We start from the raw sequence: 22,172 nt of genomic DNA on the forward strand, positions 1-22,172 counted from the left end.
TCATGAAATAGACCTCGAGTAACTGCTGAGTTAAAGGGTAACCAAGGTTTCAAAAGACACTACTTGAGTCAAATCAAACAAAGACCTTAAACTGAAACCATGAGTAGGAGCTTTGACAGAGAGTCACATCTGTTCTTCTGCAGGGCAAAGGCTCAACTCCAAATGCTCTGGATGGCTCCAAGCAAACCTTCCCAATGCTGACACCAGTGCCAGGGCAGCCTGACTCCTTCAGCTTTATAACTTAATGACATCATTTTGCAGTAAACGAATAGAATGACTTTTCTCCAGGTGAAGACCCAAGTTCACTAGGACTTACTGACATAGCTTTTTGACAAAAATCTACACTCCTGTAATCATTTATTCACCATTTCTTCCTGTGTCATGACCTGCAATCCATATTTAGGGAGGACACCAAAACAAGTTTGCAGAGGAGCTTCTGCCCCACCTCCTGTCCTGGGGAGATGATGCAGAAAGAGCTGGATCCCCTCGAGACCAGCAGCTGCTTACCCGGGAGGTTGGTGTGTCCCATGTGGCCAAACCAAAGTAGTCTTCTTCCAGCAGATTGAGGTGGTCACAGACTTTTTTAAGTAGATCCTGTCCCTTGGTGTGTTTCTGCAAATAGACAAAGAAATCCTGTAGGACAGAGCTGGGTTTTGCCTGTCTTTGTTTACAGGAGAGGGGAAGAAGGGAAAAGGATCAAACCACACTGTGCACTATCAGTAAGGGGAAAAAAGGTCCCGAGTAGCTCCAAATCTTACCTCCTGACTGTTTCAGAGCAAGGATTCCCTACAGGAAAGGGCATAAAAATTCCAGAGACAACTAAAATAAAAATCCCATAGAGACAACAAGAAACACAGTGTGTCTCTCTCTTTCCACCAGCTCCATGTCTGAAAATCCCCCAAAGCTGGAGTTTCCAACAGAGCTTAATAGACACCAAGGATCTGTACAGGTTTTCCCTCCCAAGGTACATCTACCGTGTTGGCATCTCCCAGATTCAGGTGTTGATCAAGAGATGAAACTGCTGCTACAACCTGTTCATTTCAGGGGCAACCTGACTTTTCTTACGTTCAGAAAAAAAACAAAGCGCATGATTTCCATGGCCTTTCCATCACCCTTCTCTGCTGATGAAAACCAGCTTCTCCCATCTGCCTCATGTGCCCAAAGCTGCTCAGCACACAGCTTCCTACCTCCAGAAATACACTTTGAGCATTCCTATTTCCTCTTTTTCTCTTCCCCAAATCCTGCAGAAGTGAACTGGCCAAGGAACAAACATCCTTTTAGTCCAAAAGCATGAAGAAAAACATCCCTGAGGCATAAAACTATGGCAACCAGAAGCAGCTCATTCCATTGGCGGCTTTGCTAGAAGAAAGTGCAGTTCCAGTGACGCAAAATCAGCTTCACTAATGCCCGCAGCTCTCCTGTCAGCCATCTCTGCATGGCAACTGTTTCAAGACCCCTGCCTTGTTTTATTCCTTGGCTTTATTTCAGCCTTTCAGCTGTCAGGTCCTTTGTGCACACATTGTGACTCTATAGGTAACATAATGTATGTGTTAGCCTGGCTATTTCTCAAGGAATTGGCACTGATATAGAAATGAAAAAGCTTCCAGGGCTATCAGTCGAAAAGGATGCCTGAAAACACTAATTCTCCTTGGATAAAGGCATTTGTGCTGCTCTTTGCCTACACCTTTGCAATTCCTTCCCAATTAAATCTTAATAAACTCTCAAACCTCAAACTCTCAAAATTCTGCCAGAGCAGAATTACACTGGCACTAAAGCCAAGGGTGCTTCTCAAGTTAAGAGTCTCACTGACACAGTGGCTCCCCTAAACCTCTGCAGTATTCATCACGACACTCTGGACCTACAGAGAGACATTTCTCATGTCCTGCTCAAGTCAGGCTCTCCCTGACTCTCCACGGCTCTCCGTCCAACAGCATCCGTGACAGTATCCAAAGGCATTGCTGCAGCAAACAAAGGCACAAAGCTACAGCAAGCTGTCACTGGGACTTGGGGACGAGATTCCTCGGGGCTGCACACTGCCTCCCTGGCCAAGGGGAAGGTGATGGGGGCAGTGATGCTCTGAGCTGATCCCAGGCAGTATCAGCAGCGCCACCATTACACAAACAGTCGGCACTGACCTGCTTCCCCAGGATCACCCAAGGTGATTGTTCCCATGAGGAGCCCTGTGCCCACATACCCACTCCTGGCCCATTTACCAGCAGGACTGAGGGAAAACAAGCTGGTGGAAGTATGTTCCAATGGTAAGTACCAGATTCTTAATATTCCAGACAAGTACTTTGATACTAAAATAGGGATTTCTGCTCGCTTTTTATTGCACTGACAGCACCACAGCCCTGTGAGCGAATACACAAAATAAAGGAGGAAAAAAGCTCTCAAATGAAGAAGGTTGCAGTGCTCTAAGCCAACATAATTTTAAATTGTTTACTGGAAATATATTCAACAGCAGGCTAAACACAGTGTGTTTTTCTTTACATCCAAGCACCAGGAGCTAAGTGAACCAGCAGCCTGAGAGGTAAAGGTACCTTGGGGGACTAGAAAAGCATAAATCAATTTTATACAACCCATTTTATTCAAAGCCAAGGAAGCCAAAGTTATTTAGACAATTACAACTTACCCCAAAAACCTAAACTCTAGCCTGGGATACAAATAAGAGAGATCATGAACAGCAAGTGATATAAAGTTTGGGTTTGTTTTTTTTTTAAACTTCCCCCCACCTTTATAAAGTAAGGCACCCTGGAATTGTAGAACAATAAAATAAAGATTCCTAGTACCCAGAGGTTTTTACAACACACTAAATAAGCTGTTATAGCTTACAGCAGGCTTGTTCTGCAGTAAAACCTGTCATGTAATTCCCTAGTAGCACATTAGGCTCCTATTAAATTGTGTTTGTGGTGATTTTTCAAGAGAAGCAGAAGGGAGAGGGAAGAAAGGAGACGCAGAACCAAACCCCTAAAGTACTTACATCCACAGAACACTCAAAAATGGTGTCATCCAGCAAGACAACTTTGCAGTACATGTTTCTGTGTCTTTTCACTACTTTTTGGGCAGCTTTCAAATCCTTGTCTGCTTTAGTCTCCAGAGACTCTGGCTTCAGTTCTGGCTTGGCACCCTCTTCCTTTGCTTCTCCTTCTTCCCTTTCCTCGAGGTCTCTTCCCAAAGGCTCCTGGTCGTCCCTCCTCTCTTCCTGAGCAGGCTGAAACCCCCAGTTTAGAGGTGTCAAACAAAGAAACAAACAAAGCATCACATGGAACAAGCACTACAGGGCTAGGATCTCAGTCAGAATTCATTATCCCACTTCAACCTGTAACCTAGGATCGGGAGCAGTAACTGGGGTGACCAAGGGAATGGTATTAATTCTTAATACTCTTCCAAGTACTTTTCAAGCTTTCATTTTGCAAATTATGTAATAAAAAAGAAGTAAAGGTTGATTAGAGAAATCAGGGCAGATTACATCATGCATTCATAGTGTTAGTGACAGCACCTTCTGGACTGGGAAGGTTTTTTCTCTCCCAGGCAGGACCCCCAGTGCTCCCACTGGCATAGCTGTTGTTCCAGTGCACTGGCCCTTGGCATGGCAAGGGGGAATTGTTTTAAACTGACGGAGGCTAGATGGGATATTGGGAAGAAGTTCTTCCCATGAGGGTGGTGAGGCCCTGGCCACAGGTTTCCCAGAGCACATGTGGCTGCCTCTGGATCCCTGGAAGTGTCCAAGGCCAGGCTGGACAGGGCTTGGAGCACCATGGGATAGTGGAAGGTGTCCCTGCCAATGGCAGGGGGTGAGATGACATGGCCTTTAAGGTCCCTTCCAACCCAAACCATTGTGGGATTTTATGGTAGCAGTGGCATTAAAAGGAGGGTCAGGGCTGAGGCTTCATGGCCATTGGAGCTGACCAAGCAGCTCTCTGCCACCAAAAAGGGAAGGCAGCCTCCACACCACCATCCCTTTTGCCTAGGGAAGCACTTTGCAAGCCAGTTTAATCCACTCAAATAGCAGAAAGAGATGCAGTTTGGGGACAGGAGGAGGAAGGAAGCTGTTTGGTTTTTTTCCTCTGCTACTTCAGCAGGTTAAACGAGTTCCATTTCCAAACCCAATGGAGTGGCAGGCTGTGACGATGCTGGAAGGGGCTGAATGCAGCAGGAGCAAAGAGCTGCAGCAGAGGAAGAGCAAAACCCTGTCTGTTCAGCCCATCACATCTCATGAAATCACACCCAGGCGCAAGTGCAGAGAGGTATTTAAAAACTAAATAATGTCCACAAGCTGCTGACTTCTGTTCCAGCAGAACTGGGACAATTGGGAGCAGGGAATCAGTCAAAGCTCCTAATGCCTGTCGGTCAGCATTTATCAAACTGCAGCACCTCGCAAATGCTTTCACAGCAGAAATATCTGCCGAGTGTCACAGTTCAGAAAGGCACTGACAGTGATCTAAAATAAGAACTAAAAAAGACACAAACGTGTCGTCTAAAATGAATGGCCCATGAAGAAAGGCTGGGGTGCAAATTCACATGGGCTCAGGACCAGCAAATCAGAGATAAACAGAGAAAGAAATCATGCATTTAAAAAAAACCAGAATGGTTTGGGTTGGAAGGGATCTTAAAGCCCATCTCACCTTCCACTAGACCATGTTGCTCCAAGATCCATGCAGCCTGGCCTTAAACATTTCCAAGAACAAGTTCCTCTTGAAAATACAGTTTCTGGGCTGAAATTGCCTGAAGATCTCCACCTCTTCCCCATCCTGCTAATCCCAACCCTCAGAGGAATAAAACATGAGCAGAGATCATCCCATGGTCTTCACAGGCTCAGAAATTTGGGAAAAGAAAGGAAAAGCTGTTTGTTACCTACTACCCTCTCTAAAACACTGTAATTTTAAGGAGGTGGATTTACAATTATTGCCTACTGGCAATGCTTGAATTTATAAAGTATTGCTCCAAAACTGAGCATTTGTGGGTATCTGGAGCCACTGTGAACTTAAGGCAGTGGGTAAGAAATCCAGATTTCACCCTGTCTGGCTCCGGCAATACACACAGGTTGGTTGGGATGTAAGAAATTCCCAGCTGAGGATAAGGAATACCCACCTTTTTCCACTTCAGCCTCAAGTAATAGTAGAGCTGTAACTACCCAAGAAGAAGAGAGGGCACTCAGCACCCCCAAATCAAAAACCAGCCACAGCTCAGTGAATGTTCCCTGGGGGTGTCTCTGCCTCAATTTCTGCTTTAGATTTTTAAACTTTAAATTTTGCATGAAAAATGACACTGGCTGGAAAGAGCAGACATCAGACACGTCCCAGGAGCTGGGTTCAGTGCATGTGCCATGCAGAAATCCCTGTCGACATGATGCATAAGCAGAAAATATTTATATTTGGCAGGCTCAGCACTAGCCCGGACCAAGCAGATGACCAAGTCCTAAAATGCCGTGCTTGGGCTCCTTGAAGTTGAAGAAACCCGTTCCCAAATCCAAATACTCTTGCAACGTCCACCTTGGGCCACTGACCTGCCTTGATCCTGCTCACACCAAGGATATCCTGACGATCAACCCTGGTTTGTGAACCCTCTGTGTTCTGATGTGACATCCTAAGCCTCAGCAGAGCAATGATTCAGCACAGAGCATTTTAAATTATGCTGTGGAGCATGACCCTAATTCCCAGAACAGGTACTTTGCAGGTCTGATGCAGGGATGCAAGAGTGGGAAGTACACAATTAAACACAGGGAGCTAACAAGAGCCTTTTTGGCATCCCATTACCTTTTCTGGTCAAGCTCACCAGCCTGGGATATGAAGTTGTTATAGTTCTGGCTACAAAGACACATTTTAAAGCAGCAGGGAGCATGTCCCATGGAATGGGCTGTTTTACCTGTGTTTCTGCACTGCTCAAGGAATGGAGATCCAGCGATGGGTCAGTTTTGAGCTCGGGCTCAGGAGCTGCAATCGGGGCTTTCACCAAGATATCTTCATCAGGGCTGGCTCCTAATCCTGCATCTTTCTGGTCACCTCCCGCCTCTTTAGGAGCATCAGTGTCTTTGTCCTCTTCGGATACCTGAGACTTGGGCCTCCTGAGGAAGGAGGAAAAAAGGCGGGAGAGACCTCGGCCCTCAGAGGCGCGACGTTCTTTCTTGCCCTGCTCCTCGTGCGTGGGGGTATCTCCGTTGGAGGCCTTCTGCCTCTGGGACTGCCTCTCTGGTGTTGGCTGAGCCCCTTCCTCCAGGGAAGCCTCTTGCTTCTGTGTTTCAGCAGCTCCTTCCTCCTCCTTGGCTTGCTGCTGCTCTGAGTTGTCAGCGTCAGCTGCTGGGCTCTTTTCTGTCGTCATGATGATGCTGTGTGAGAGGAGCAAAAGGGCTCAATCAAGAGGTTTCCACTACCCATGTTTGACTGAGCTATTCAAACCAACCATGAGCACAGACACGCCATGTCCACCAGCCCCAACAGCCTGTCACAGAACCAGAGTGGAAGGGACCCACAGGGATCATCTAGTCCAACTCTGAATCGAATGGCCTGTAAGGGGATGAAACCCTGGCTGACTCCAGCCTACTAAGTCAGCAAAAGCAAAGTCATTCCTTTTGCTACAGTTTGCTTTGAAGACAGTCTTTAAGATCCCTTCCAACCTAAACCATTCTAGGATTCTATGATCTAAAACACACCCAGCCACACGGCTGGGAACATGACCCATCAGTGTTGAGCAATTACCCTGTTCTGTACCAGACGAATCGAGTGGAGCCCAGCAGACTTTGGGATTCATAGGATATTTGTACTGCACACTGGAAAAATGTCAAATGAAAAGGTTTCCAAACAACATCTATAATGAAGAGCAGATTTCCTCAGAGCTTGTGCTATTAAGCTGATGCAATGTTTATTTCAACTTTAGCCTGTTTAGGCTGTTGACACAAAAAGATGGAAATCACATGAGAAGAATATCTATTTAAGGTATAAAGAGGACCCAAAATAATCATGCTTTAGAGGGGATAGAACTAATCTTTGCGCACCGTATCACATGTATCTGTGGCAATAAATTGTTGCTGCTTTCACTGAGCAAATAGCATATAATCCAATATGCCTCAATCCACCAGCCCGAGCCTCAGTGTATAAATATTTGCTCAAAATACACACTTAAAATTAAGAAACATTTCAAGATGTCATCCTCCTATGTATTACTGCATTCATCAACTTCAATTTAACTCATCCTGACTGCTACAAGAACCAGAGTGCTTGAAGGAGAAAAGCCCTTCCAGCTCTTCAAAGGACTTTCCCCTTGCATTTAATGCAAACATTTCATATTATTTCTAACACCATGGTAAAATCAGCACAGCATCACAGACCTTCCCTGAATTTGCTTCTGCAGCAACACAAATTTCCTGAGGTTCAGGATTTGGTCTGGGGTTTTTTCACTTGGACTCAGCCCCAACAGCCAGTCTTGGGGATGAGCCACAGGGCTCATTTTAGCATGGTCTCCTGCAGAAGCATTAGACAGAACTACTCTCCACTCACAATCTCCCCTCTGTGAGCTGCTCTGGGTATTTCCAAACCCAGTGGAGTGGCAGAGGCCACTGAAACAGCAGCTTCCAACCTGCACTGAAGAAACTGCTACAAGGCAGAGAGGGTGCCTGAACCCAGATGTGCCTGGATGTGTTTGCGATCACTTTGCAGATGGCAGCATATGTGTGACTTGTCCCTACAGCTCTTACTTCTGCTCCCTTTCCTCCTGCAATCCCTTGCCATAGATGCTGCAGGCCCTGTTAGCAATCCCTGGCTCCTACTACAGAGAACCCCAGCCACCACATAGCCAACTTCTGCTCTCGTCAGTTCTCTAAGAACTCCTGGAGATGCCACAAGGCAGTGAAGAGGCCAGGGACCCATCTGTTCAGCCAAACACCCATAACCCCAAACCCACTATGCCAACACCAAGGGCAAAGCTCCCAATGCCCCAGCACACACAGAATGAAAGGCATGTTCTGCAAGCCTGTCCCATCACAATCACACACCAGCAGCCAGCTCCCTCAGGCACCAGTTGTTGCAGCAGCCTGCTTTGTTGTTGCTTCCCACTGTGTTTGTTTTGAATAAATACATTTGTACAAATCGTTATCAAAACGCACAACATTGGATGAGCTGCTCTTCAAACCAAAAAGGCAGAACCAAAGCTTTAGAGATGATGTTGGTGGGGAGGGCACAGCTGAGCAGCAGCTCTTACCGGCTGCAGGAAGCCCCAGGGACAGTCCACAAAGGAACATTTCCTCTGGATGTACTTTTTTCTCTTTAAACACCAACAACTTGGAACAAGATTTGTTGACTTGTTTACATTTCAAAGCCGCAGTCATGGACCTTTCCTGGTGCAGGAAGGTGGGTCTAGCTGGCAATGAGCAAACATCTCCTTGTCTTTCCTCCCTCCCCCGAGAACCACACTGCAGCTCAGCCAGATCCCCTCAGCAGCGCTGGGGATGCAGAGAAGGAGCCCTATTTTTCTCAATAAACACTTCATAGCAGCCAGCACCAATAATTCACTGGGTACAGCAAACACCTTGCTGCAAGACCCGAGTGCACTGCTCCAATGTGTGGACTCCTGGCCAGCTCCCTCCCTTGGAAGTTTTATGCTCAGAAATTATTTCCCCTACATTCATTATCAAAAGCAGAGATTTGTAAGTAAGTAACACAACTGAGAGTTTGCCCATGGCAAGAGGGTGGAAGAAGATGGTCTTTAGACCTTCCAACCTAAGCCAGTCTGTAATTCTGTGATTATACAGAGAAGAAAAGGGCCTTTCCTGCAAGGAGTCAGGTGCCAAATAGTGTTTTGTTTCTAACCCAGCCCACAGCAGAGCAGACACAAAGAGCGAGGCTCCCGCTCCACTGCTCTTCAACCCATCCCTTGGAGAAAGCACTGCCCACAGCCAAACCACAACCAGGTTTTTCTTTAAATTAAATTTTCTTCCCTTGCTATTCCATAAGGCGATTCTGCTGAGCCAGCAGGTGCCTCAGGAGCTCCCTGGATGCTGGAGGAAGATGCTCTGCTATTGTATGAGCACTCAAGCAGTGCTGTTAACCTTCTGCTCTGAACTGCCACATTGTTGTAAATGCTTCATTTGGAGGGGCTTTCTTTGGTAGAGGCTGAAGGTTTGATGTCAGACAGCCTGTAAAAGGCAGGCTCTTCACAAGTCTGGCATGGAGAAGGTGTTAAACACTACGGAAATAAGCAAACTACAACAAAATTCAGGTATGATCCCAGAGAGAGATTTCAGAGTAATAATCTAATCAGAAAAGAGTACAAGTATGTATTTATATCTAAGGATTTTTAATCTGAAGAACATCCTCCAGATAAGGCGGCTTTGGCAACTGGAAGCAACCTGAAGAGAAAGATGTTAAACACTTCCACAGCAGAAAACAGGCTGAGTACACCTGCACCATGTGGTGACTTCCCATCCGCAACATCCCACCTCATCTGGACTGGAGCAGCCCCCAGGGGTGGACCTGGACCTCCTCAAGAATGTCAGTGCTTTGGTGATGAAGAGGGAGCTCCACAGATCTTCTCTCAAAAGGCATCAGAAACTCTGAACACCAAATGTCAAAGCAAAACAGTGCAGGGGCACCTCCTGAACCTGCTCTACCTGCAAAGACTCTACAGCCCCCTGATACTGGAGCCCCCCAACCTTAGTGCTTATCCTTCTTTCTGGCCAAGGGCACAGCTGTAGGAACACACAATATCTCCCTGGGCTTGGTGTAATTTGTACATACTCATCCCTCTTTCCTGCATTGAAATCCTTGAAACAAAACAGACTTAAAAGGTGCGCAAGTGCTCACTGCTCACCGTGCTCCCAACATACATGGTTCAATGATAAAATCGTGGAATGCTTTGGGTTAAAGGGACCTTAAACTCATCTCATTCCAACCCCTTGGCACTGGCAGGGACACCTTTGACTAGACCAGGTCGCTTCAAGCCCTGTCCTCCCTGCACTAATTATCTAGTGAGCAGATGATGGTCAAATTCAGTTTCATCCCCACATGGCTCCATGGGTTCTGCTCTTGCAGACATCAGAAGACAAGCCCAATCTAAGCCAAACCATCCTCATTTTCCATGCTGCACAGACACACAGAGACTTATCTAAAAGATTTTAGAGTAGCTCAACACACTGCAACAGCTCCCTGTTGAGAAAGCCTTCAGTCCTCAAGAGAACGCTAAATCCCTCACTTACGGTGTCTGTGCTCTGGAAGGTTCTCATTAAGTGGTGACACCTGAGTTTCCTGGAAATGACAGTGCTGCTCATTTGGGCTGTTCCATGATGAGTTACAGAGGCTCAATGAAACAGGCAAGTTTAGATATGTCTGTCACCCTCTCCTACCTGTCAGCCTACTTCAGTCTCTTATTTAGGCACCCAGTAAGTCTAGTGATAGTAAACTGAACCTATGCTGAAGGAAGGAAGGGTTAATTAGAAATCAGGAAGAAATTCCTGCCTGTGAGGGTGGTGAGGCCCTGGCACAGGCTGCTCAGAGAAGCTGTGGCTGCCTCTGGATCCCTGGAAGTGTCCAAGGCCAGATTGGATGGGGCTTGGAGCACTGGGACAGTGGAAGGTGCTCCTGCCCATGGCAGGGGGTGGGATGACATGGGCTTTAAGGTTCCTTCCAACTCAAACCAGCCTGTGATGCTGTGAAAAATCTAACTTATCCTTGTTTCCAAGCCTGGAAAAATGATTTATGGCTTATGTCATAACTTACTTAATTCCCAGTGGCTTAGTTTTTCAGAGAAAGAAGAAAAAGGACTGTCCATGGGGAAGGTTCAGTTCTTGGAAACACAAACTGTCTTGCAGAGATGCCTAACACCAGATAACGGGTGGGACAAACTGTCTTGACTTTCCTACGCAAAAATATGTGCCTTCACTGAACACTGCTGCTCCAGCAAGAGCTGGAGATAATGATAAAACAGAAATTTCTGCTAAAAATAGGCAAAAATCAAATAGTTTCAGCAACAGTGTGGTGGGTTTTTTTAAAATGTGTTCCTTCCCATGTCATAATGTGTGTGAAAAGCACATAATTCACCAGGGAAACTACACAGAATGCTGCTTGAAATAGAGAGCACAGCCTGAAAATTCCGTTTTGTCAAGACCTGGTGCACGTGCAACAAAGCTGTGGGTGGGAGAGGAGGAAACTGCAGCTGCCACCAGCACGACTCACTCCACCTGTGTGTGTTATGCATCCTACATGTGATTTTTACTACAGTAAGGAAAACATTGGATAGAGCTTGAAGCAACCTCATCTAGTGGAAGGTGTGGAATGTGATGGACTTTAAGGTCTCTACCAACTCAAACCAGTCTGGGATACTATGACCATAGCAGAGAGCTGTTTGCTTGGGGATTTCAAACAAGGTAAGAAATTCAAATGCAATAAAATAAGCGTCTCAACAGAAATTCAAACAACTTTAAAATAATCTAAAGACTCAGAACCTTTCAGAATTTATTTAATACATTTCATTAGAGGAATAATTGGTGCTGACATTTTATAAACCCTCTTACAATTAACATGCCTCGTCTTTCTGTGCTGGTACTTTGGATCATGAACATAAAGGATGCTGTTGCTCAGCCTGACCTGGAGGGTAACAGGAGACTTCAGGAGCCTCACTGAATGGGGGAAAAATAAACCACCCAACACAACACAGATGGCACATTACAGCTGCCTGGATTTAATTCTCACCAGACCAGCCCTGGTAATCTACAGTATGTCAGCAGCACCGTGCCCCTCTCCCATCTCCTGCTATCGTACAGCTTTCCTATTTAAATGAGGGCAAAAATAGTAGCTCACCATCTGCTGAAAGCAAATCATTTATGTCAAATTGAAGACTGGGCTTATAAAATGACCTGACTAAATGGAGCAGTAAGTGCATTACAACCAAAGGGAGCTGAGAGCTCCTCCTCCGTATCCTCAAAAATCCTCCTGGATGGTACAGAATTCCTTACATGGAAATTCATGGGCTTTGCTCATTGGTGAAGTGCTGAAATTTAAATGAAAACATATACTTGTCACTGGGGCCTTGTCTACGGCAATGGGTTTGGAAAGGCTGCCCGTGTGGAACCTGTCTGGAAAACTCACTTGGAGCAGTTGGACCCAGAATAGAGACACAGAGAAGGCACGTGCACCAGACTGCCAGCAAAATCAAGCTGCTCATAGACCCTCTCTCCTCCCATTGCGACGCACTAGCTGGCAAAGAAGACTAAGAAAAGCATCAGTAAAATACAAGTGCTGTTTCCTATTCAGTAGCAAGCAGTAACTCTTGGGGCTCCCTTCCCCTCTGCAGCAGAGGCCAGAGCAGAAACAACATGGTTTGGTCTCAAACACACAGTGCCTGACAGGGCTGCTTCTTCAGAAACAAGTCTCCAAACCCTCCTGGAGGACACAGCAGCTCAGCCTGGCAGGCAGCAGTCACTCCAAAACCATCCTTTGCTGAAAAAGCCAGTATCTGCCCGACCTGGCGGAGAGAGGGAAGGATCCATCCAAGCCCATCCCCACCCTACGAGCAGCTCAGCCCCTGTGTGGTGCAGATAACATCCTGGGGCTGCTCCCTCCACCAGCCTCCCATGGAAACAGGGAGCACGGGCACCCAGCAGGCGCCAGAAATCTGTGCAAAGAAAAGCAGCAGGACGGTGCTTACAAAAGCACCATGAGCAAGCCACTCCATCACAGGGAGGCAATGGCAAGGACAGGCTCCGTCCCAGCAGGTCACTCTGTCACAGCCACTCCTGACTCTGCACCGAAGGAATACCCGCGGTGGTGATGACAGCACAGCAGAGATGACAATGCCACCGCTGCGAGTGACGATCGCTCTCCCCGCAGCAGCATTCCATCTTGTTAAAGCAACAGTTCAACAGAAATAAGCAATAGCCCTCCATCAGCTGAACAGGAGGATTTTTTCCATGAATTATTCATAAGGTGGTTTTTTTCCCCGACTGAACACAGATGTGTTTACTTACACTGTGCCTCATTTACACTCAAGGTTTAACATAACAAGGCTCATATTCTTTCCTTAGTTTCCCAAGAACGTGAGTAAAGCACTTTTTTGCTTTTGTTGCTCTCTCTTTGGTTGCTTCCAAACCAAAGCTATAATTAGAAGCCCCAAGGGCCCTGCACACTCCTTTGATAAAGAGCTGCTTACCAGATAAATACAACCCCTGCACACAGATACACACACACAAACAAACACAGAGGCACCTGCCAGGATGAACCATGGCTGCACCAAGAGCCAGAAGGATGCTTGATGCTAAAACCTCTTGACAGGCTCCATCACTGACTGTCCCAGTTCACACACCTGGGCTGTTCCTCCCCTGCGTGCCAGGGACATTGCACTTAAGCGCTTCATTTGTTACTTCACAGGTGAATGCAATTTGCATTCACCCAAATGCCTCAAATTATCTGCGGCACCCTGGTACAACACCCCAAGTTCATTAAAAATAACCATGATCATGCAGTTATTCAGATGCTATTAGCACACATGAAATGCACAATATTTGAACTATCTGAGGGAACCACTTACAGGAAGGGCTGGGAGAACAAGCACTAGGCTTGTTCTCTGCCGAGCCCTCATGAAAGCTGGCTGAAAAAGCTGGATGAAAACATCCTCAACCCCAGCTTTCAGCTGGGCTTACTGCTTCAAAATTGCCATCAAATATCACAGAATCCTAGAATGGTTTGGGAGGGAAGGGACCCAAAAGCCTATCTTGTTACTCCCCCTGCCATGGGCAGAGACGGCTTCCACTACCCCAGAATGCTCCAAGCCCCATCCAGCCTGGCCTTGGAAATTTTCCAGGGATCCAGGGGCAGCCACAGCTTCTCTGGGCATCCCCATGCTCCCAGCAAAGAATTTCTCCCCACTATCCCACCTAGTCCTGCCCTGAGGTCACTCCTCTTTATTCTCTCACTATCCGCCTGTGTAAAAAAGTCCCTCTGTTTAAGTCAATCTCCCTCTGTTTTATAAGCCCTTTTAGGCACTGGAAGGGGCTCTTAAGGTCTCCCTGGAGCTTTCTCTTCTCAAGTCCAAATACCCACAACTCCCTCAGCTTGTTAAGGATACTTAAGTTAGTCACTACACTACTCTAAGCTGATTTCAAGACCTTTTCTTCTTACAGCAACACTCCAAACATACTGAATGCAGAGGAAACATCATTCTCCCCCACAAGAGCCTGCAGTGAAAGAAATTCCCAGGACACGGTGCATAACCCAGTGGTGCCTGGGTCTGCCCAGGGGTGCAGCAATGTAGTTTTGTGCTGTTTCAATGAGTTTTAAGAAGTTGTACCAGCTGCCAGGCTGAGTTGATTTACCTGGTTTGCTCTCACATGCTCACTGCTACCATCGAGCAGTGAAACAAGGGCTGCAAGGTAACTAAAATTACCATTACAGTAATTATCAGCCTGAACATTGCACTTTTAAAGATTAATGACCCTTACCTAGGAGTGCAGGAAGGCACTGGCCAGCTGCAGATTATTTACTAAATTCCTCAATTCTTAGTTTTCTGGCCAAGCCGCAGCCACCTACACCTGCAGAGCAACACAAGGGATGAAGAAGCTGGAGATCTCCTCAGCATCCACCAGCATAGAACAAGCCAGATCCAGCACAGACATGGATGCCAGCTATGGTGACACAACTGGGACAGCAAAAGCTCCAAGGAGCCCAAGGGAATGAGTCAGTGAGCAGGGGGGCTGTGAAGCCGCATTTCGCTGGGTGGGTACAAACACTGCCAGGTATCAGCACGCAGCAGCCTGTGCTGCTCCTGAGCTGGGGGAAGGTTTTGTTTCAGAAGACTCACCCTTTTCTGAAGTTTCCTCTTCTTTCAGGGCTCAGTAACATGCAACAGCACAGAGAAGGAGAAGAAATCCATTCCCACCACAAACCTTGAGCTGTAAACTCCCAGTATCACAGAAAGAACCCAACCTTCAACAACTTGAAAACTCACAAGATCAGGAAGCTTGGTTTTAGAGCTCACTAAGAGCTAATTGAGGACCCCCATCAAAAGCAGCAGCAAAAGCCCACTCCAAGCTGGCTGCAGCTCCCCAAGGCACATAGCAATGAGGAATACAAACTGGGATGCTGCTGACCTTGCCTTAAGACTGGGAACAGCAACGTATCTTCTGCGGGCACCATGCACAGGACGGAGTTGAGGAGACACGGAGACACCTCCTCCAGAAAGCTACCCTCTTTTTTTTTCTCCTTTTTAAAAAAATATTTCAGGTGATAGTTAAACTCTGCACCACTCCCAGGGGAAAAACACATGGGGACGATCCTACTGCACATCTGCAGACTCCTCTCTATGCCCAAGAAGAGCAGGCAAAGATCCAAATCCTGGGTGTAACCATGTTCCCAACAGACCAGGTCCACAGGCAACAGGCAAATAACCAGTCACTGAGCTGTTCCCCCAAACACTCAGAGCCAGGAATCAGAAGCTGTTTGTAAAGCCTCAAGGTACTGACTCCGTTTGACTGGACTAGCTCCAGTGCCACCCTGGAGCCAGAAGGATGTTGCCCCAATGAATGCAGCACCAGAAGAGCACTGCATGTCCCAGGAACATGCTCGGACACTTCACACCACCTCCATAGGGATGGTTTTCCTCCCAGCTTTCTGCTCAAGATGCTCAGTGACCACAAAGTCACCCTTGACCCTTCAGTGGCTCCACAAGCCAGGCAGCAAAAGAGAAGAGGGTTCCTGGAAAATCACAGCGGGTTTTGTAACACCTCCCACACAGAAGATGTTCTCCAGAATCCCTCCAGGGATCCTGCACCACAGGGCAGGCAATGCCCACCCTGAGTAAAAAAAAACAATGGGATATCAGTGCTTGGATTAATGAGACATCCTTGTTGGCAGTCCCCATCCCATAATAAAGTCAATCTCCTCTTAGCAAGGCTGGGGAGAAGCCCTCAGTGAGCACAGCTTCCTAATATTTCCATTGCACAATGTTCTTCATCCTCTATTGGCACAATTTGGCTTGCAAAAAGCACCTCACAGATGCCTGGAGGTTCTGCCCTGTGTCCTGACACACATCCCACTTCTACTTTGACACAAGATCCCACAGCACCATCCAGAAAAGCCAAAGAGTTGGGGATGGGTACCAAGATGGTAGGAGACATCAGGACACCAAACTAACATGGGGTGACACAATTGTCAGCTTCCCAAGGCTGCACCCCAGCATGGCTGGCAGGGATGAAAATCCTCCCATCCCCACCAGGAACAGGAACCAAACAGAAAGGGAGTGTGAAGCAGCAATTAAATACCACCATGTACAGTCAGCAGTCAGTTATGGCATGTAGCAGAGCAGCTAAGTCCTGTCACCTCCCAGAGCTGCCCCTTTTGAGAGCACAGGGACTGCAGCAGAACTCCTCTCACCTCACCAAGATTTGGCCTCTGGCTGTTTCCACCAGTCTGTTTTTTCCATCCAGCAGTGGAATCAGGCAGCTTTAGTTTTTAATCCCCTTAATTAGGGGTGTGCAGCAGTCTTCATTCCTTAATTACATTCATTGACATATCTGATGCAACACATTTACAAACAACCATTTTCACTGAAGGTGGCTTTGAATCAAAATTGCTGTTGAATTCCCACACTGGCTCTGCAGTGTCACCAACGGGGAAAAGACACAACATGGTGTTCTGGATGCTTTAACAAGACACACAGCTTGGAAATGCTATTTTCATTAAATAGTCACCTCTTTCTTTGGCAGAGCAGATAAACCACAGGCAGTCTGAGGTTTTGGAATGGGAGCGCAGCTCTCAGAAGTTTACAGCAAAAAAGTGACCATTTCAAGCAATCCTCTCCAATACTGACCCACAGGATGGAGGGACAGCATTTCAGTACCTATCCTGATGATTTTGGTCCATCACCATTCAGTAGCTCAGTTAAAGGCAGACAATGGGGATGCTCCATTTCAGCAGCTCAGCTGTCAGGAATCCCTTTGATCCTTTGGGACAGCAAACACTCAGTGAGCACTTTATCACCCCCACTTCTGCTGCAGAATGAAAATAATGATGCTGACACCTTCTGCCTGCCCGCAGAGCCATGGCAGCATTATCCCACAGGGAGCCTGTGCTCACTCCTGTTTTGAATTACTGCCCCAGATCCCATCCTGATGCATTAATGGCTCACCAGGGCACAGCAGCTGAGCTCCAGGCAGCAGCCTGGCCTATAAGCAGTAGGAAACAGTGAACAGGATAAAAACACCACCATGGGGGAAAAGGAAAGCACCGATTTAAAGAATAGGATGAATGATAAGATGGTATTGTGAGGGTTTTTTCACCACTGGAGACCCAAGTAAGGATCCATGCTGGTTCTGGCAGCACAGTCTGCTCAGCTCCAGCATCAGCCAGAGTTGCTGCAATTATTTGCATGGAGGAAATGTACACAAGCATTGCTTTCTTCAGACTACAGAAAGGAAAAGGAAGTTGTGTTCACCCTCAATACAGCAGGGAGGGGCCAGAAATACACTTTGCACCCACATTCAGGGGCTGTTTGCTCATATTTTTGGTTGCCACCCTCCTTTCTGTGCTGGATAGGTTGGTGTGAAGGCTGGTCGTGGGTTGTGACTTCACTGAACAAACACCAGCACGGCCATGCTCTACTGGCTCTCAAGAGGTATTTTCCACCTCCTCAACGCCCACCTTTGCCTCCCAGAACACCACAGCAGGGTTAATGCTGAGTACCACAGTGGTGCTCTTGGATGGCCCTTGTGTTTCTGAACAAAACACCACAGTACCTTCTCCAGCCACACTTAATCCTGCTGATCCAAACACTGCTCCACCCAGAAGCTCCACGGACAACATGCACTAAAAGGATCTCTCCTACCCTCCTGTCTGGCTGTACCAGACCTGCTCTTTCTTCCACCACCCCCTGATTCCCTCCAACCTTCCCCCCACTTCCCAGGGGCTGTCCAGGATGCCTTTCCCCACCAACTCACACTTTTCTCCCCAGTCCTCTCCCTTTTATACTGTTAATACAGGATATTTTGTACTGTTAATACACACAACACTGAGAGAAGTTTAACACCCATGAGGGCATTAAAGGGCGTGTGGTTATGAAGTCAGGTGGGCATGGGCACTGGGGAAACTGGGGCAGCACCTGGAAGCTGTAAACCAGCTTTCTCCACTCCCACCAGTGCCAACGCAGCCTGTCATGGCACAGCCAGGACAGTGCTGGCCACCAACCAGCTGAGAAGACAACAATAAACAGCTTCCAACTGTTTTAACATTGCAATATTTTAAAATAAATGAAGAGCCAATAAAGACAAAATATATTCTTTGGTAGGGATAATACATATGCAGGAAACAGCAGCTGGTTTAAATTTCTCCCTAATAAAATAAATTAGGGAGAATTGTACATGGGGGTAGTGGCGCTTTTTGGATAAGCTACTGGCCTTATATACAGCATTTGGCATCCCATTTATACTTATTTTATGAGTTAGGTTTCAAAATAATCCTTATTCTGTCCGAAGTGTGTGCTTGTGTGCACACACACAAACCCCCGACAATATAATGGTGGTAGGAACAACCACATGGGTTCTTTTTGAAGAAGCTTTGCTAATTTTTCCCTTCTTTATATTTAAATCCTTGTTGTGCAATTGCTTCATGCACAGATGAAGCCACACTGAGCCCAAGAGTGCTTCATCCAGCTGAAAGCTCCACAAACTCACAGGGACTCAGCGTAGCTCAGGTATTTATCAAGTATCAAAAGCAACAGCAAATTAAGACTAAGCCATATTATTCTCAGTATTTTCCAAAATACTGAGATCCAAAATCAATTGGTCTTGCCCAGTACTGAGGAATAAATGGAGAGCCTCAGCTAAAATTATGCTGCTAAAGGGCTGCAAATCCCACAGTCACAATTCCAGACAAGTGAGCCACTCTTTTCAATGTGCTGCTGACAGCAGGAGCCACACAACAATATTGCTGAAATCCACATTCATGCAGCACAAGGGAATAAAATGCCACACAGATCCTCTTTTCTGCAGGCTCTGGTGATACCATTGTTCGGGTTAAAACTGCCATGAGAAGACCCTTCAAATGAAGCCAGGGTGAAAGAGTGGAGAGAGCAAAAAGCATCAGTGAGCTCACCCAGGTGCCCCAGCCAAACCCACTCTTTGGTCCTCCAATAAATATATTCTTAAACACCTCCTTTGCACTTCCTTCAAGTTCCCTTTCTATACACACAATCTGAAGGTAAATAGTCACCTGTTCCCCTCTGAGATGAAAACAATGAACATACAAATGAGGTCTGAGTAGGTTGAGCTAGCTGGGAGGCACCTCCTTGCCAGTATAAGCTGTCAGCAGGGCAATACAGAAAATAAAAGCAGACTAATGAGAGCCCTTGCAAGTGGCAAGAAGTGTAGTTCAAGAGTAAACAGCAAAAACAAGACGGAAACAAATGCAATGAGCTGGTCTCTGGTTAGGACACCGGTGCACAGCCTGAGCTCACTCCAGCTCCCCAGCTAAACAAGCTGCAAAAGCTCTTTAGAAGTGAACTAGAACTCCAAAACACGAACATTTCATTCTCTTATTCCTAAGCATGGGAGATGTTTAAAAAGTATCTGCCTTACCAGGCTGTGTCCCCCGTTCAGCAACAAGGGAAGGAGAAGAGGACCTGCCCTGCCCTGCTCTGCAGGCTTTGGTTGACTGCCTGGGCTTCAAAGCGCCTGCGCTGAGCACGGACCTCACTGGCGTCACCGCCATGTGGATTTGCTGTTTCCCAGGTGTTTTACTTGCTGACATTACAACTGCAAGCCTGTTTGTTTTATTAAATTGTACTCCTACTCTTAAGCTACCATCCAATTACTGCTCCCAATTACTCGGCTCTTAAGAGCCAACATTAATTACAGAGTACCCTGTGAACAAGGCTGCTGTCTGCTTTACTGCACAGGGCTGAAGCATCCAGGACCAGTCTCTCCTCTGGGAGAAGAAAGAGAGATTCCTCTAGTGGTAGACTAACAGTCCTGAGCATGAAGGGCAGGTTTGGTGAAACAGACCATGAACATCACAGCCACAATGCCCAGATTTCAGCAGCCCTTTGGATCCCTCAAGTATCCACAGCAATAAATATCTGTTTTTCCCTATGGGATTCAACAAAACACAGCACCAGTTCAAGCTTGGGGATGTTAACCTAGAAATCTCTGGAATTAAAGGCACGCACCAGCAACAGCAGCCAGTGCTGTATAAATGCCCATGAGTTTTAAGCACCTTGGCAAAGCACTCAAAACCAGGAGGATGAGGAACCCAAACTCTATGGGAGAAATGCCTGTGTACCGTGGCCCTTCAAGCACAGGTAACTTTATAGCAAGAACTGTGCTGTTCAGGCATTAATAACAGCCCTGTGAGGTTAAGACCCAAAACAGCTCCCTGTGCAGAGCCTAGGGACACAGGAGTACAGTGTGAGCCTTCAGGAAGAGCACAGAATGCCTGTTTGCCTTCACACAGTGGCCTCTGCAGACAGCAGCATAACAAGCTATTGTGCAACTCACATTGCTCAGATTTAATAATCCCGTAAATTCTGGCCTCTTTTTTAGCTTTCTACAAATAGAACTTTATTGCACAATTCACTGCCACTTGCATGAAACAGTGATATGCCAGAAGGAAACAGCACTTTGCCATGATTATCTACTTATTTTTGATATTAGATTTTTTTTCTCAAAAATGTGTTTCCCTTTGCATGGCACAGTGCACTTTCAAAGTGTTCCACCAACAGCACTGCAGAACTCAGTCTTGACAACAGCAGGGAAGATCAGTGCTAGACATCCAAATACAAGAGGAAAGATAAAAAGGAGAGTAATTCTTCTCTGTGCTTCACTTCTGCTCCCAGACCTTGCCAAGCACAGCTTTAGAGAAAAATCCATGTTGTAGCACTGGGATGGGGAACACCATGGTGGCTTGAACTGCTCACACCAGGGACATGCCTGCCTGGGGCCACAGGGAACACGTCCCACATCTGGGACAGCATCAGTCTAGTACTGTGGTGCAGGAGAACATGCTTCTATAACCCACAACATATTTCATATTAAGAGCAGTAATTAAATCAATTAGTGGTCTCCCAGCAAGCTGCTACTTTACAGAAGTTCATTTTAAGCAGCAAAACCAACTTCCAGCACAGCTTAAAATAAGAAGGTGCCACATAATCATACAAATGCTCATGCCATTGGGAAATCAAGAATGGCTGCATAGGCTTCTGCTGCAGGTGGCTTACACCAAACACTTCATTAGTACCAGATGGGCAGATCTCAGATTCTAAATGAAACATACACATCCCCATTTACAGTGATTCAACCCAAAAAAGCGAGTCCTCCAACTAAAATGCAAGTGCCACATCCATTTTTCTCCACAGTAAGAGCAGATCACATATATGATCACTGCAAAAGTCAGAAGGGACCGTGCTGGATATCACACTAGCTAATTACTTGTGTGACGAATTATCAACTTAAAAATCAAGTATCCGCTTAGCTCCAAGCTGAATTTTTTTCCATTTTCCATTTTTTTCAGATTAAAAAAAAATATAATTCACTGCTTGGAGCAGCAAAGACACTTTTTTTTTTTTTTAAACACAGCAACAAATTTCAAGCCTATTTCTCAAAGCACATCAAAAGAGCTCATCACTGGCAATACCAAGAGGTCTGGATCTTTTCGTGTCTGGGAATCAACTCTTAAAATTAAGTTTTCACAATGCCTGTTTTCTTGTTTTTGAGAAACTTGCCCCATCCTGAGCTTTAGTGACTCATCCCCAGACGTCTCTGACTTGTAGCACCTGAACTGACTGCACCCATGAAATACCTTGTGACTAGGCAAAACCACAGCCCATAGGTGGGAAAGCAGGGCAAGGAGATTAACTCGGAAAAACAGACAAAAACTGCACGTTCCCCAGTCACTGTTTCTTCTGGAGATGTGGAATTGAGCAACTGCTAGTCTTGGCTGACCTAGGCATGTTGAGATGATGGTCAATCTCATGAGGTGCAGCCGGCTGCGTGTCTGTCCTACTTCCCAATCCCAAATCCCAATCCCAAATTCCCCTAAATCCCAAACACTCTTGCTCCAATAGCAAAGCTCTGACAATCCTTTACAACAGAGAGGCTTGTTCTTTTCTCTCTCCCCTTGCTTTTTGTTTTAAAGAAATGTCTCAAAATATTTTCTATGGGAGTGTTTCTGATGTTCTGTCGTCCCCCCCCCCCGAAAATTTAT

At 46.4% G+C, this 22,172-nt stretch overlaps 1 protein-coding gene across 1 annotated transcript in view; it reads right to left on the reverse strand.

Annotated features, from left to right (window-relative positions):
- EPB41 (erythrocyte membrane protein band 4.1) overlaps positions 1 to 22,172 on the reverse strand; it is a 76,184-nt gene that overhangs the window by 45,130 nt on the left and 8,882 nt on the right. The window contains exons 2-4 of the mRNA XM_066564848.1: positions 5,866 to 6,325; positions 2,981 to 3,211; positions 508 to 612 (exon numbers count right to left, since the gene is read on the reverse strand). Of these exons, the coding sequence (XP_066420945.1) occupies positions 508 to 612; positions 2,981 to 3,211; positions 5,866 to 6,318 (789 nt within the window). The 5' untranslated portion in view covers positions 6,319 to 6,325. The remainder of the gene's footprint in view (positions 1 to 507; positions 613 to 2,980; positions 3,212 to 5,865; positions 6,326 to 22,172) is intronic.

The sequence above is a fragment of the Molothrus aeneus genome, chromosome 23 (assembly GCF_037042795.1).
Source record: "Molothrus aeneus isolate 106 chromosome 23, BPBGC_Maene_1.0, whole genome shotgun sequence".
Taxonomy (NCBI): Eukaryota; Metazoa; Chordata; class Aves; order Passeriformes; family Icteridae; genus Molothrus; species Molothrus aeneus.